The following is a 14,989-nucleotide window of genomic DNA, read 5'->3' on the forward strand; positions in this document are numbered from 1 at the left end:
TGCTGCTTCATTTTCAGAAGATTCATCTAATCTAAACCATGTGCTTTGTTAATTGCATCGTATTGACGGGGATTTAAATTTAGTCATTGACATAGACAATCTGATGCCTGCCACTGCTTCCAATATGTGCTGAATTGCCACAGTAATTATACATTTTGGCTCCTTCCTGTGGCGTCCCTGCTGACTTCCTGTCTGTTGGGAGTTATGGGGCCCTATTTTAACGATCTGAAACGCAAGTCCGAAGCGCAAAGCGCAAGTGACTTTGTGGGAGGATCTTGGGCGCTGTATCTATTTTCCCGGCGGGAGAAATAAGTCTTGCGCCGGGCGCAAATCAATAAGGGGTTGGTCTGAAGTAGGTTCATTATTCATAGGTGTGGTTTGGGCGTAACGTCAAATAAACCAATCAGAACGCTATCCAACATTCCCTTTAAACGCAAGGGCGCAAGTTCAATGGCGGGTTGCTATTATTATGACGGATTTGACAGGCGCACGCCAGGAGCGGTTCACAGCCGAGGAGACCGACGTTCTTGTAAGAGCAGTCAAAGACAGAGAAGTTGTTTTGTATGGGGATGGGACTTGAGAGAAACCCGCACAAATCAGGCGTGAGAGGAAATAAACCCGCAATTGTCTCATCAGCTGCGCCAAGCACTACAATGATGTCAGGAGACGGGGGATCCCAAGCTTGCCAGCATAAATCGGGCACGCCGGGCACACAGGAGGACATCGCTGCACCCTCACCGCTGAAAGGGTCTGGGGCTTTGAAATCGGACACAAGAAACGCAAGCAAGGTTCAACCCCAAAGTACACTTACAAATCAAGTTCACATACATGAAGGTTTCTTATGAAAACATTTTAATTATTATTTAGATAAAATAAACGTAATACAGCCACACAACAAACTTATGAAAATATTTTAATCGTTATTTGCATGATAATTGTTTAACGCTGCCACACAAAATAAATAAAAACTATCACCACAATGATTTCCCTTAGGCTATCTCATGTATTAATATTTATTAATCATGTATTAATATATTTATTGTAACAATTTATGATTTAATGATTTCCCTTATCTTATATTTTTTATTGTAACAATTTATGATTTGCAAAAATAACTGTTGCATCTGTGTAGATTAGATAAGCAATGCGCGTTGTGCACGCTATACATTATGGTCAAGCATGCGCCCTTAAAATAGCATAATGAACCACGTGCAACGCGCCACTGACTTTAGACTATTTTTTTTTGTTAGTAGCGCAATTGTTTTTTGAAACTGCAAAATAGCATAAGAGATTGTTTGCGCCGGAGCACGTCCCTTTTTTGCGCTGAACCGCCCAGGGAGCGCAAGTTCATTCCCTAGTTTGCCGACGTGCGTCTGTGGAGGGAAAAACCCGCTATGCGCCAGTGCAAAATACGAAATGATACATGCGTCACTGACAAAGTCAATTGCGCTGGGTGCAAGATAGGGCCCATGGTGTTGGAGTCGCAAGTGTCCTTTTACAATCGGTGTCAAGTTGTCCCTTGCCCTTACTGATTCCAGATCAGATTGTTTGGATTTTCTGTTGATGTCAGTCTGTGTTTGAGTCTGAAGTCTGATGCAGATCTCAGGATTATAGTTAAGCTGGTACATACACATGACCTGTAGAAATCAGCTTCGGCTCTGCACGCCTCGGCTGCTTGGCTTTTGCCCCGCTGCTTTTAACCCTTAAGAAAGAAAATGCACTTAATGTTTATACTCTGACTTTGAAATGTGATACGGTTCGTTGGGCACGTTGCTCAGGGGCAGTTCCAGTTATCTGCAGAAAGAGGATTTTTTTGGCAGTGAGATGATGAAACTCTAATGGGCCAAATGTAAAACGAGTAGATTTTTATATTGCGATGTTTTCAAAAAGAGCTTTTGCTTTACAAGAAATAGAGCTTGTCATTTCAGATATGAAGAGGTTTGAGTGGTTTAAATGGGTTTCCTCAGATAATTCACACTCTCCGAAAAAGGGTACAAAAGCTTTCACCCCTTTGAAAGATTTTTGTACCTAAAGAGTGAATGTTAGTTACATTATACTTTTCCCAAATGTCACTAAAAACTATTGTGAAATGACAGCGTTTTCATTAACCGCTGTTATCCGACTAAAGCGTAATTTCGTTTTCTTGCGATAAGTCATTCCAAAAACCACAATGACATGTGTATTTGACTGCTGCGCAGACTGACATGCTGATAAAATGAAAATATAGTGATCCATCAATCTTGCGATATTTTGATGTCATACAAATGTAACACAAGTCTCAGGCGTGCCTAGATTGTGTATATGAAGTTTTAGCTCAAAACACCCCACAGATAATTTTTTATAACAAGTTAAAAATGCCCCTATTTGGAGTGGGAAATCGCTGTTTTCATGTATGTGTATCTTTAAATGCAAATGAGCTACAGCTCCTCACTCCTTTTCCAACAGACAGTGAGAGCTTTAGGTCAAAAACAGATCTGATTCTTGAATACAGGACATTGTCTGGGACAAAAGTATCTTTAGCCACATTTGTGCTACAACATGCTGACACATTAACACACTCTAAAAGTGTCTGGGTTATGTTTGACCCATAATGGGTAAATATTGGACAGAACCACTGATCTATATAAATGACTGGATTGCGCATAGAACGCTTAACATAACAGCGTCAGGTGAAGCCAGCGCAGAGTTCGAGCCGCCATCTTGGTATACCCAACCGGCAGAGAGCGTCATTGACTTGCATTCAAAATCATGTTTTAAATTCACCCGCTTTACATCGTATCAGTCACGCAAGATTATTTTTAGGATATGTGTACGTAAATGAACTGTTATTTCTGGTGTTATTTGCAATGTTCATGCTTTAAATCGGGCAGGAAAATGGATTTATAAAAAACCGTTAAGGTGAGTGTGTCTGCTGCGTCCTGTTAATGACACGGGTATAAATAAAGTTTTTTTGACATTCAGCTACACGGTCAGTGTTATTTCTCTAAATAAGTTTAGGTAACTTGTAAGTTTAGATAACATAATTACAAAACCAGCAAATTATTGCATACACATACGGTACAAAGTATGATTATTTATTTAGATTTCAGAATGAGCACGTTTGTCATTAATACTAAATATGCTGCGGTCTGTCTGCTGATCTGATACTGTAATGAAGATGAATGTATAATAACTGATTAAAAAATAAATGTACAACTTCCAGTAAATAATATGTACATGCTTAGGAGGTTTGTGTTGTAATAATGTACAGGGTATCTTCAGATATAAAAACGAAGACTAGTAAAGTGATGTTTTATCATTAAAATCTGATCGCGTTCATTGATTTAATAGAATGTATACCAACATGGCGGCGCGGTGGCTTCACAGTTGTGACGTCATGCGCAATCCAGTCATTTATATAGATCAGTGGACAGAACACATGTTGGGTTAAAAATGACTCAATTTTGGGTTGTTGTTATGCAACCATGGGGTAATAATAACCCAGCAGTTGGGTTAAAACATCCCAGCATTGGGTCAATTTTAATTCAGCAGGGTGTTCTATCCAATATTTACCCATTATGGGTCAAAAATAACCCAGACATTTTTAGAGTGCATGCCACGCCATATTTGCTATTTAAACGCTTCTGGTACCCAATGTATGTCTGTGCCTAAATACATATTAGGACATTTTAAAGAGTACAGCGACAGCTTTTGTACCATTTTTTCCTGTGTTATACTCTATTTCTGTATCAGTATTCTGTGTTCAGATTTCAAATGTAGAAGTAATTATAAATGATAAAAGTCTGGGCAGTTAAGCCAGTCTATCAAAGATGTATTATTTTGAAATCAGAAGGATTCAGATTGGATTTTTTGTGAAACAACTATAGAGACGGGTAAGAATCATCTGACCTACATTTTGCAATACGTCACACTCTTGTGTGCTTTCAAGGACATGAATGAGATTGAATGAGCTCACTAAAATAGTGCAGCTTTACTACAAAAGAATGTAAATAAGTCTTAAAAATACACAAGAATAGCATGAAAACAGTGTGCATTGATTTACAATATGAATATTCCAACATCATACATCATATCACACTGTAAACCGTGATCGGTGCCAGTTTTCAATAAAATAAATGTACACCATTTCTCATCACCTTGTGAACTGAACATGACAAGTAAAGAAGGATATTTTATACTACTGGTATTGGGTGACTCAGTGTTTCTTAGCCTGAGGTTAGGTACAGTACAATATCAACGTTTCTGTTTCATGTCTCTCTTGGTATCTCACTGACAGGAGCACTTAGACATTACCGTCCACACGCCCTGCATCTGTCTTGAGGATGTTATGTAATTGATTTTTAAGCATTTGTTCCATTAGATATCTACAGGGAGAGAGAACGAGTGGGACAAGCAGGAGCGGTAAAAAGACGGAGGGAACAACTGAGCATACATTGCTAAACTAAAGCATCCAAACGTTGCAATGATGATCAGTTGCATGCTTTAATGGAGGAATCCTCTGCTTTTCTTTCTCTCCCTCTTTCTCTTCCTGCAAGTGCGGTAACGTCTGCCGGGTAAAATGGTTTTAGGCACGTTGCCAATATTAAAAGCTGTATCATAGACACATTGCACTGAGTAATCCACTGACCTGGCATCAGTTTTCCCATCGATCCACGCTGTCCTCTTCCTTTCCTCTCTTGGCTATAGGCTCGCAAGGAGCTTTTACAGCTGAATCCATCATTTTTCTGAAATGAAAGGGTCTTTGGGGGTAGTTTTGGGAAAATCATGCCATCTTAAGGGGAATTGCATAAGAAATGCAAGTGGGCTTTCATAATTTGTATCACCTACTGCAAGTGTAAAAGCATCTGTTTTGATTTTTGTCTTTTCTGTGTCTGTTTTTGTTACAGGGACCTTGCAGTGATTGTGGCAGCCATGGCTTATAACTCATGGTTCACCAAACTTTACTGCAAAGATTTGCGCGTTGTAAGTATTTTTATATCCATGATCTTCACTGTGAACTTGATCTGTCTGGGTCTGTTGTTGTACTGTTGTTGAGGTCTAAAAATAGTAGTGTACTAATGCCATGATCACTTGACTTTTAGCATGCAAAATATGAGTACAGACCCCTGCGTATGTACAGCAACCAGATAGGAAATCACGCAGTATGTTGCATTTTATTCAAACATGAATTCTGACATGCACAGTTATTGTTGCATTACATTAGTGACACAAATTCGACCTTCTTCACCCACCATGTGTGTGATCTCATTGGCAATTAGTAGACACGACAAACTCCTGTATGGCTTAAAGGTGGAATACGTAGAATTTTTACCACTAGATGGCGCCAGAACACAATAACATCAAATGACGTTGTTTAATGACGCTATGAAGCAGCGTGCAATTATGGGATTTGTAGTCTTTAAAGGACAAGTTCGGTATTTTACACTTAAAGCCCTGTTTTCAGATTGTTTATGATGAAATAGAACGGTTTTGACTGAAATTTCGACATATGCGACTGCCCCGAGAATTTTCGGGTGTTTGTGTTTCACCTATCACCTCTACAATGGGTTGATAGGTGCACTGGAACAATCCTTTCTAAAATGCATTAAACTTTCGTTTACAAAGACATGAAACTCACCGAGTGGTCAGGGGTGTTCACTGATATGCTCACACAAAAATCGCTGCAAAAGATGCTTTCCAACAGGTGTTTTACCATTTATTGTTAACTTGTGGACCTATTTTTCCAAACGCCTCACACCCGTACATTCTTCCGTTGAGTGCTTGAATAATAGACACTCCAGCCCAGGTGGTGGCGCTAATCCGCCATTGCCAATAGCAGAATAGAAACAAAGTTCCCGGCGTGGAGTAATACCGTACCTCACAGCACATCTAATACAAGTCAATGGAGTTGGCAAAAACTACGATAAAACCTGTTGGAATGCGTATTTGGCAGTGATTTTTGTGTGAGCATATCAGTGAACACCCCTGACCACTCGGTGAGTTTCATGTTTTTGTAAACGAAAGTTTAATGCATTTTGGAAGGGATTGTTCCAGTGCACCTGTGGGCCCATTGTGGAGGTGGGAGGTGGAGCACAGGCACCCGAGGATTCTCGGGGCGGCCGCATATGTCGAGGTTTCGGTCGGGGCCGTTCTATTTCATCATAAACAGTCTGAAGGCAGTGCTTTGGGTGTAAAATACAGAACTTGTCCTTTAACTGAACCGCTGATGGCCATCAATCAGACGCAAACGTTGACGGATAAGGTAATCATTTCTTATAAATGTTGCGTTTGATGACATCGTTTATTTCATTATGTAAGTTTATATGTGATGTTCAAAACGAAATTGTTAGTCATAGATGTTACAGTATTAGTCCAAATTCGATGGTTAACACAGCAAAGAAATTCGAATTAAGTTTTCAACTTACAATCTACAATGATTTTTCACATAATGTATTGAGAGTACAAATCTTATTGTGAAGTGTCTTAAAATGACCATTTATATTGCTGTACAATACCTTTTGATGTGCATATTGTCCGCGGGAAGACGCACTGATTACACTCTACACACTAATGTTGTGATCAATATAATAGCATACGTTTTTTGAAGGGTTACGAATCAAAACAACTCACCAATCGCGTAAAACACAAGCAGGATCAGAATCTCTGTCTAGTTAAATGTTGTCTCTCGTTTTGTTCCAAACTCTTCTTGGGTTGTTTGGTTGGCCCGTATGCTTACGGGAGCTGTCTCTGCTAACACAACCAGCGCCAGACGGTAAAGAGTAATCCATAAGTCCATAAGCAAGCACGTAGCCCGACAGGCGCTAACGCATAGTTCCGCATTTGTCCACGACACTGGCTGCGTCCGAAAACTCAAGGCATGAGGCATGAAGGCAGCTCAGAGAAAGGCTTTCGGACACACTTCAAAGGCAGCGTGTTTGAAATATAAACAGAGAGCGCCTTTGTGATAACTAATCACATATTTGAAAACTACTAATTTCTTGCTAGAAATGCAATTAAAATGTGTAAAAAGTGAAAATATACATTTTTTTACACTAAATTTGTACTCCAGTCGCTTCCTTGGCCGCCATTTTATTTTTTCGAACTTGACCACTGTTGTAATGTGGTTTTTACGTCAGTAAAGGCGGTGACAAAGGGTCACATGGATATTAACGTCATTGACAGGAGACTGCACTGCCCCGTGTCAATTTTTTAAATGGCAAATTTCTCACGATTTACAAGTAGTTGAAAACATTTCAGGTATTGATAGTAATCAGCTGGACAAAATATATAACACTGGCCTAGTGGTTTTTGGACATTTTACTGCAAATATCTTACAAATTGCACCTTTAATGGAATGGCAGCGCAAAAGCTTGTTTGAAAAAAAAATTACGCCTTGTAATGCAGTCACTTTTATACAAATCATATGGCACATGCACAAATATAATGTCTTTTATTTTGAAATAAATGCACAGATGAGTATGATGTTTTGTTGTTCATATCTTTGGCCCAATACAGAAAAGCACTATGTTATTACCTTCTGATAACATCACTGTACTGTGGTGCCATCATAGCACGTTTAAAGAAGGGCAGTTTGGCCACATGTCTTTCAGATCTGATATCTTTGTGACATCTGGTGTTAAAGCTGTCTTTGTGCATGAGATTAAAGTCATTATGGAGACTCTTAATTCCAGTGCTTTTCTTCTTCCCATCTTTCACACACCGTTTTTCTCTGAATTCCCAGAGTTCAGAGGTCGCGGAGCAGATTTTGCACACTGTCAGTAAATCGAGCAGCTTGGAGGAGATCACGTTGGAAAATGCAGGTCTTAAAGCGTGAGTTATAAATCTCTGTCTCACTTTTCTGCTGTTATCTATCACTCGGGCCGCTTCTTTTTATCTAAAAAGTTCTGTCATTATCGTTTTACCTTTGTACTGAAGCCGGTCTTATTCCCCTGACATATCTCTGCTGTCATTTTTCATCTCGGTCCCAGAATGCAGTGCTTTTTTTTCGGTTCCATTTCAACTAGCTTTCTTTCTGTCATTTAGAGATTTCCCACAGAAAATGGCCACTGCCCTGTCAGAAAACCCAGCATCAGTCATACACTCCATTAACCTGGCCCACAATTCACTGGACAACCAAGGTATATGCATCAACGTCTGTCCTCTCTCTCTCTCTCTCTCTCTCTCTCTCTCTCTCTCTTTCTATCTCTCTGTGTAAGTACCTGTCTTGGTCTGAGTTACAGTTTCTGTATGAGCGTGTGCATCTGCTATTTCTGTCTCTGAAAAGGTGTTTTTGTGGCACTAGTTTTGTGCTACTTTGTTTTGGTTATTTGAAAATGAGCTTTGTGTGCGTGCATGTCTGTGCTTGTGTGTGCATGCACTTGCGTGTGTGTATATGCGTGTGCGTGTGTGTAAAGTAGTCTCTCTTTCCTTATCTCTGTGTAGTGGCTAATATTATCTGTGAGTGAAACTAAAGTATTAATGGCACTTGATAAAAGTGTCTGCTAAATGATTAAATGTAAATAGAAATGTTATCCGTCTATATGGGATTCGAAAATGTTGAAGCTTTCAAATCACCAGATCCATCATAACAGCTATCATAAAAGTAATCTAAGATAGGTTTTGGATAAGCAATAGGTGTGTTAGTGTTAGATATGATATGTATCAGAAACTGAATAAAAACAAACACATATCAGTCAGTGGTGGCTTGTGACTTCTCTTCCGAGGGGTGCAAATTCAAAATATGTATTCGGAGTGTTTTGCTGGTGTTTCCAAAATATGTGTTTGTTGCGTCATGTGAAGCATGTACATCATGTGTTTTGTCAAAATAAGTGCTTGTTGCACAGCCGTCAAAACCATTTATGATAAAAGAGACGCTCACGTTCACAAAATACACGCTAGACACTCCCTTAACAGTAAACTCTGATTACGCATGAGATTTTGCGAGTGTCTGGCAACGCGAGCGTCTTTTTTTTAACATAAACCCTTTAGATGCGACTGCAGCAGGCACTTATTTTGACAAGACACGTGATGCATATAGGTTCACTCGATGCGCCGAAAACACATATTTTGAAATTACGAACCACACACGTGACGGGTTACATACATGTTGTTACGAACTTTGCATTGTGTGCCCTCGAAAAAAGAAGTCACCGGCCGCCGCTGATATTAGTGCTAAATCTTAATATGGTAGCATGTCTTCAAATGGCACAAGAGTAGACAATCATGATTTTCATTTTTGGTTTTTTAAAGCCCCCCTAACCTAGAAAATGCACTTTTAAATGTGTTTCTATCAAAAAATGAGTCGGCAGTGTGTGTGCAGAAACATTCTGTAATTATACAAATCCAACTATTCTTCTTTGTGTAATCTCCTTTAACCTGCAACAGTCACACAAAACAGACTGTTGGGGATCCCCTATCAATGTGATGTCACACTGATTACGCCCCACCCATAACCGCTCACAGACTCCGCCTTATGAGCGCGTAGTTCAGCCTTCTACCAGAGACACATGTTTTGATGTAGTTCAAAGCACATGTGTAAGCCCCCTACCCCCTACTTTGCATACAGGGAGGGAACAGAAGCTTTCTTTGCATTTAAAGAAACACACACACAAAAACAGCGCATTTTTATTGCATCCACAAATGGTCATGTTCAACATCGTATACATGATTATCAGTCATGTGACCTTATACGTCATTCCAGTTGCCTGCCGCCATCTTGAGTCCCTTCTGAGTACTGTCTATAGTTAGCTTGCTACGATTAACAGCATATTTTCCTCCACATATCTTATTTTCTTGTTTTTAGTTTGTATATTCTATGCATTAGATATAGCCATAAATATGATGCATTTACATGTCATGTCATAGAAAAATGAGCCCATGTGTCTCGCGTCTTAGTCATCTCCACTGTTATTTTTATAATCAAAAACAGCTAACATGGAAAAAACTGTAAATATATTATGAACATAACAATACAAACTTAACAAAAGCGAAGGTGCGCAAAATGACAACTCGCTTACCCAATGTGCGCTTCCAGGACATTTTAAGTTCTCAAACCTTATCTGATTGGACAAAACAGAAAAAAATGCGGAAAATTTATCGGAACAGTTTAATTAAGCAGAAAGAGATGCTTTTTTAGTGATCGTGAAACATGATTGTAAGCGCGAGGATCTTGCGGGATCTTTCCCTATTTTTCTGATATTCATGTATAATGGAAGATCTGTCGTGTATTTTGAGCTAAAACTTTACAGACACATTCTGAGGATACCAGAACTCTTTCCCCGCCATTGATGAGTTATCTCGTCAATTAACTCTCTCCCCGCCATTGACGGGAACTCGTCAATTAAGAGAAAACCTTTCCTTGCCAATGACAAGTGTTTCCGGCTTTCCGCAATACCGCTATTATCCACCTTCCGCAACGTATACAACCCGGAAGTAACGCCTCACGTGAAGAGAAAAACTCTGTGTATGTTTTTGCGGATCGCTCTGAATCTGATCTCTATCAAAAATGGAATTATCTCAGCTTTTTGCTACAAATTGGGTGTTTTTGAAGAAACCTACACATATTTGAGATGTGATAAAAAGAGAACTAATGAAGGTAGGATGAAACGTTTTTGGGGTTTTTTGAAAGCAGAGGGTCTGTTCTTTCATTTGATATATTGTATGTTTATATATTTAAAGAAGAACATTTTTGCAAGGCATTAAACTTTTGTGAAAATCCAAAAAAATGCTGGCGCTGGCTGGCAACTTTAAAAGAAAAAACGCAAAACGCTGACGGGGAAAGAGTTTATAAGCAGAGAAAAAATATAGATAGGATGAAATGTTTTTTCTCTTGTTTTATTGTTTGTTTGAAAGCAGTGGGTCTGTTCTTTCATTTGTATGTTGTTTATATATATTTTTAGAAGGCATTTTGTAAACCTTTTGTGAAAATCACAAAAAAATGCTGTCGGGCAACTTAAAAAAAAAAGGCTGGCGGGGAATGAGTTAATGGCTAGTGGTCCTTTAATAGTAAATGCTGAGCAACATAAATTAACACATTTTGTCACTAAAATACAAAAGTTCAATTATCAAAGAGATTTGCTTGTTTATCTATTATTTTCTTTGCTGCAGCCGAAGTGTGCTGTGTTTCAGGCATTTTTATATACTGAATGCATGTCCTCATGTGTCAGGGTCAGACTTTCTTTATGCCATCATATGCCTGACACATGTCATTCCCCATTACATCACAAGTGTGCATGTGTCTGTGTGTATATTTATCTGTACAGCAGCAGTGTCAGTGTTTGCCTAAAGGTATGTGTTAATATGCCACTTGTAAATTGGTTTAGCCGCTGATCCAAAGTATTTGTGTATGTCTATTTCCCAACAGGTGTGTCTAATCTCATCCAGCAGGTGTGTCGGCTGAGTAAAGGCTTGCGTCTGCTTAACCTCTCCAAGACGTCGCTCTCTTCTAAGGGTGTGTGCAGAACTAATGTCTTTAGTGATCGAGCGCCCTCTGCTGGTCTTTAACAAATCTCCAACAATCACCACACACCAAAGATCAGCACAATACCGGTCGTATTTCTAAATATTAACACAGAATCTGAGCCAAAACTGAAAGTGCAGTTTCTTTATAGCTCTTTTCTGACTAACTTTGCAGATTTTTATAGTGCTGACTCTAAAACTAATTGCATATGCCCCAAAAGACCATCTTGAAAGTAACAAATTTATATAGTAATCAATAATTAACTGTATTCATCCTTATTTAAAAACTTTTATCAGCAATGCAATTCTTTGTCATGAGGAGCTCATATGCAAAAGCTGCTAAACGTCACCTCCTTTAAAAAAATGAGATAATGATATTAATCTGTATTATATGTGTTTATCAAATACATTCACTTAAAATCCACTTAATCCCAGCCTCAGGCCATTCAAAAATCTGAGTCCGATTAAAAATGCTTATTTACAAAAAAAGCATGTCAGACGCACTTAGAGGGTTTTGCATCTGAGCTCCTCAAATCTAGCTCACCCAGTTACACGTTTCAGTGACATTTCAGGACATAATATAACGTTTCTCACTCCACTGATCTACAATCTGCTTTTTGTTTTCACTTAAATGAGCGAGATCACTGCTGCATTATTTGCACCTGACTGCAGACCCAAGTGAACCCAAATAGTCCGTCTCCACTTGGAAAGCCCAGACTCAATTATCTGGATCCTTGGCTGCTTCCAGGGTCCGCTAACTCCTGGTTTTCTCTTTCAATCGATACAGTTTTAAACCGAGTGGATAGATGGATAGCCATCCAGCACAGCCCATGAATCAACCGCCACTCATTGTAGTTCATCATTAATCCTTATTTGTAATATAAATAGTGACAACTTCATCACAAAAGTTTTGAATTGAATATTGAAGTTACGTGAACTGTGAGAAAATGTACATATTCCATTTCGACATCTGACACACTGTTCGGATTTCTTGTTAACCCTGATGTGAGTGTCGTCCCACGGTGTGAAGAATCAAATTTATACATCAAAATAAGCAGCTGTGAAAGCCAGAGCCAAGAACTGATATTCACAAAAGGTTGCATTGGTAATATTTTGATGAGTAAATTCATCCTTTCGCAGAGCACAGCTGGGCGTTTGTGTTATTCCCGGGTGAGGAAACGTACTGGAGTTCATTGGCAAGCTTCCATCTAACAAAATATGCCGGGCTGTCTATTGTCTTGAGATATAAAAGGCAATCACTGCCATTTTCCTCTTGTATTCAGTGAAGAGGAAAACCTGGCCCGCTTACTGAATTTATTATAGGAAGTTGTTGTGCTCGCTGGTACTGTGTCATTCTGTGCCATTCATCATCTAAATGTCATTCTTTCCAGGTGTCACGTCTCTTTCTCAGGCACTTTGCTCCAGTGACGACTACTCCAACTCGCTTCTTCATCTGGATCTCAGCAAGAACCCTGGAATCCTGTCTGGAGAAGATGCAACGGTTAGATTTGTTTTATCTCAAGTTCATTTCTTAAATTAAGTGAGTTTTAATTACTGTCATTGTGATTGGCTTGTTACTGTGGGTTCACACTAGCCGCGTTTGAGGCTTCAAATTCGTGTCTAGTTTGCCGCTTGAACATTTTGAGCCTACTCGCTTCATTCACGCGTGATAGCCGTGCGTGAAATTCTAGTCATCGAGACATTCTCGCGGAAATTTGTGTCATGGGAGGGGCTCCTGCAACTCCGCTCGCTTCCTGTAATCACGTCACTACTAGTGCAAGCTTGTGATTGGTTAACACACCACGTTTTTCCACCAATGTAGAAAAAATGTTTTTCCTAATTGACAAGTTTCCCGCGGCAATGCTCAATTCACGCAATTCACGCAAACTAGACGCGCGAATGAGGAATAACATCTACCACACCCTGCTAAACGCCTCATTCGTGCCGCAAGACCTCCAGTCGCGCGTCAACGCGTCTTCACATTGACTTAACAATGAAATCACTAGCGCTTGACACCTCTACCGCGGCTGGTGTGAACGCAGCATTAAAACTTACAGTTAGCATAAGAAACCACTTTGAACACATTGCATTACAGGAGTTGGACAATGAAACTAAACACCTGGTTTTAGACTGCAAAAATGTATTCGTATAGTCACTACGTTATGCTCGCACCTCTAAACACCCTAGTTTAGTGATCTGGTGACTTTTACTTTCATCAAACCACTCTATCACCGGTCTTGCGTTTATTGGTACATTATCATCCTTATAAATGAACCCACTGGGTACAATGTTCGAACCATCAGGTACACCCAAGAGGGCAAGATTCCGGTCTCTATCGTAATGTCAACACTGTGTTTTCCTATTCAGAACATGACAAATACTAAAATCTTGTTTTAATGTCCAGGCATCTGTATTAAGTGTAAATATATTTGTTATGAAATCAACACATTTCTGACACAGAAAGCAGCAGGCTACTGTCCCTTTAAGACCCAAGACAGACTGCTTTAAGTTTCAATATACTGAGTAACATCCAGCTGTTTATGTTCACTTAAACAAGAAAGAAAACTTAGTTCAGCGGTCATGCGTGTGTTATAAATATATGAGCTATACATGCTGATAAATGGATGTCAAGAGCGCCACATTGCTGTGGGAGCGCATTTGGTAAATAAACATTAATGGCATTAACCAAAACACTTACTTTGTTATATTAAGAACACATTGCTGCGGTTATACTTGACGTCGTCTCTTTACATTTTCACAGCGATCCCGCTCGATTTTCGTTGACTTTGAGTAAAATAATGTAAAGTTTTCATAAGATCCTCTGTGGTCAATGTTTTAGCATGAGAAGCTTGATGCTGTCTGGAAAACAAGCAACCGAGTGCCTCTCGCGGAAATTATAAGATGTTGATGGCTTACGTTTCTTTCCCATCACAGAAAACCATCACAGGTTTATCAATGCCATTAAAGTATTATTTTGTTTTGTTTGTTTATCACAAAGTAGATGAGGAAAACTATGTACTCAGCGCGCCGCCATTGTTTGTTTACATTGCGTGACTGGTGGGCTGTAATATCAGGAATGGATTTATTGCGTTCTGTAAAAAAGGAGGAGTGGCGTTTATCGCATTTTGGGAAAAAAGGGAGAAAAGATAACAGAATATCACGGCGGGTATTGGATTTTGTGTAAAATTAAGAATTTACTTTTAACTACTGACCTGATATAATACTGATTTTGGCAGTAACTCATTTATTTCAAAAATGGCGTTCATCGCGTTTTGGAACCAAACTCTTCATATGTTCGAACCCATGACCTATGTGCTGCGCACACATTGCTTTACCAAGTGTTCCACAGGAACACCCCAGTAATTATTATGTAAAATAAGACATAATTTTGTTAATTTTGCTTTAACCATGATCTGGATCCTCACAATGTAGGGTTTTGTGGTTTTGCTCTCCTCACACCAACAGACCTGTCTTCACCACCCACACAAACAAACAGATGCTAAAAATGACTCACGTTCACACAGAGACAGGTACACAAACATACACACACACC

At 39.3% G+C, this 14,989-nt stretch overlaps 1 protein-coding gene across 6 annotated transcripts in view; it reads left to right on the top strand.

Moving 5' to 3' along the window:
• The window catches only part of carmil3 (capping protein regulator and myosin 1 linker 3), an 87,776-nt gene that overhangs the window by 30,655 nt on the left and 42,132 nt on the right, over nucleotides 1–14,989 (top strand). For all 6 annotated transcript variants that reach the window (XM_055203107.2, XM_055203108.2, XM_055203102.2 and 3 more), the window contains exons 9-13: nucleotides 4,887–4,962; nucleotides 7,721–7,809; nucleotides 8,023–8,117; nucleotides 11,342–11,428; nucleotides 12,828–12,937. In XM_055203107.2, the coding sequence (XP_055059082.2) occupies nucleotides 4,887–4,962; nucleotides 7,721–7,809; nucleotides 8,023–8,117; nucleotides 11,342–11,428; nucleotides 12,828–12,937 (457 nt within the window). The remainder of the gene's footprint in view (nucleotides 1–4,886; nucleotides 4,963–7,720; nucleotides 7,810–8,022; nucleotides 8,118–11,341; nucleotides 11,429–12,827; nucleotides 12,938–14,989) is intronic.

Source organism: Misgurnus anguillicaudatus, chromosome 2, assembly GCF_027580225.2.
Source record: "Misgurnus anguillicaudatus chromosome 2, ASM2758022v2, whole genome shotgun sequence".
Taxonomy (NCBI): Eukaryota; Metazoa; Chordata; class Actinopteri; order Cypriniformes; family Cobitidae; genus Misgurnus; species Misgurnus anguillicaudatus.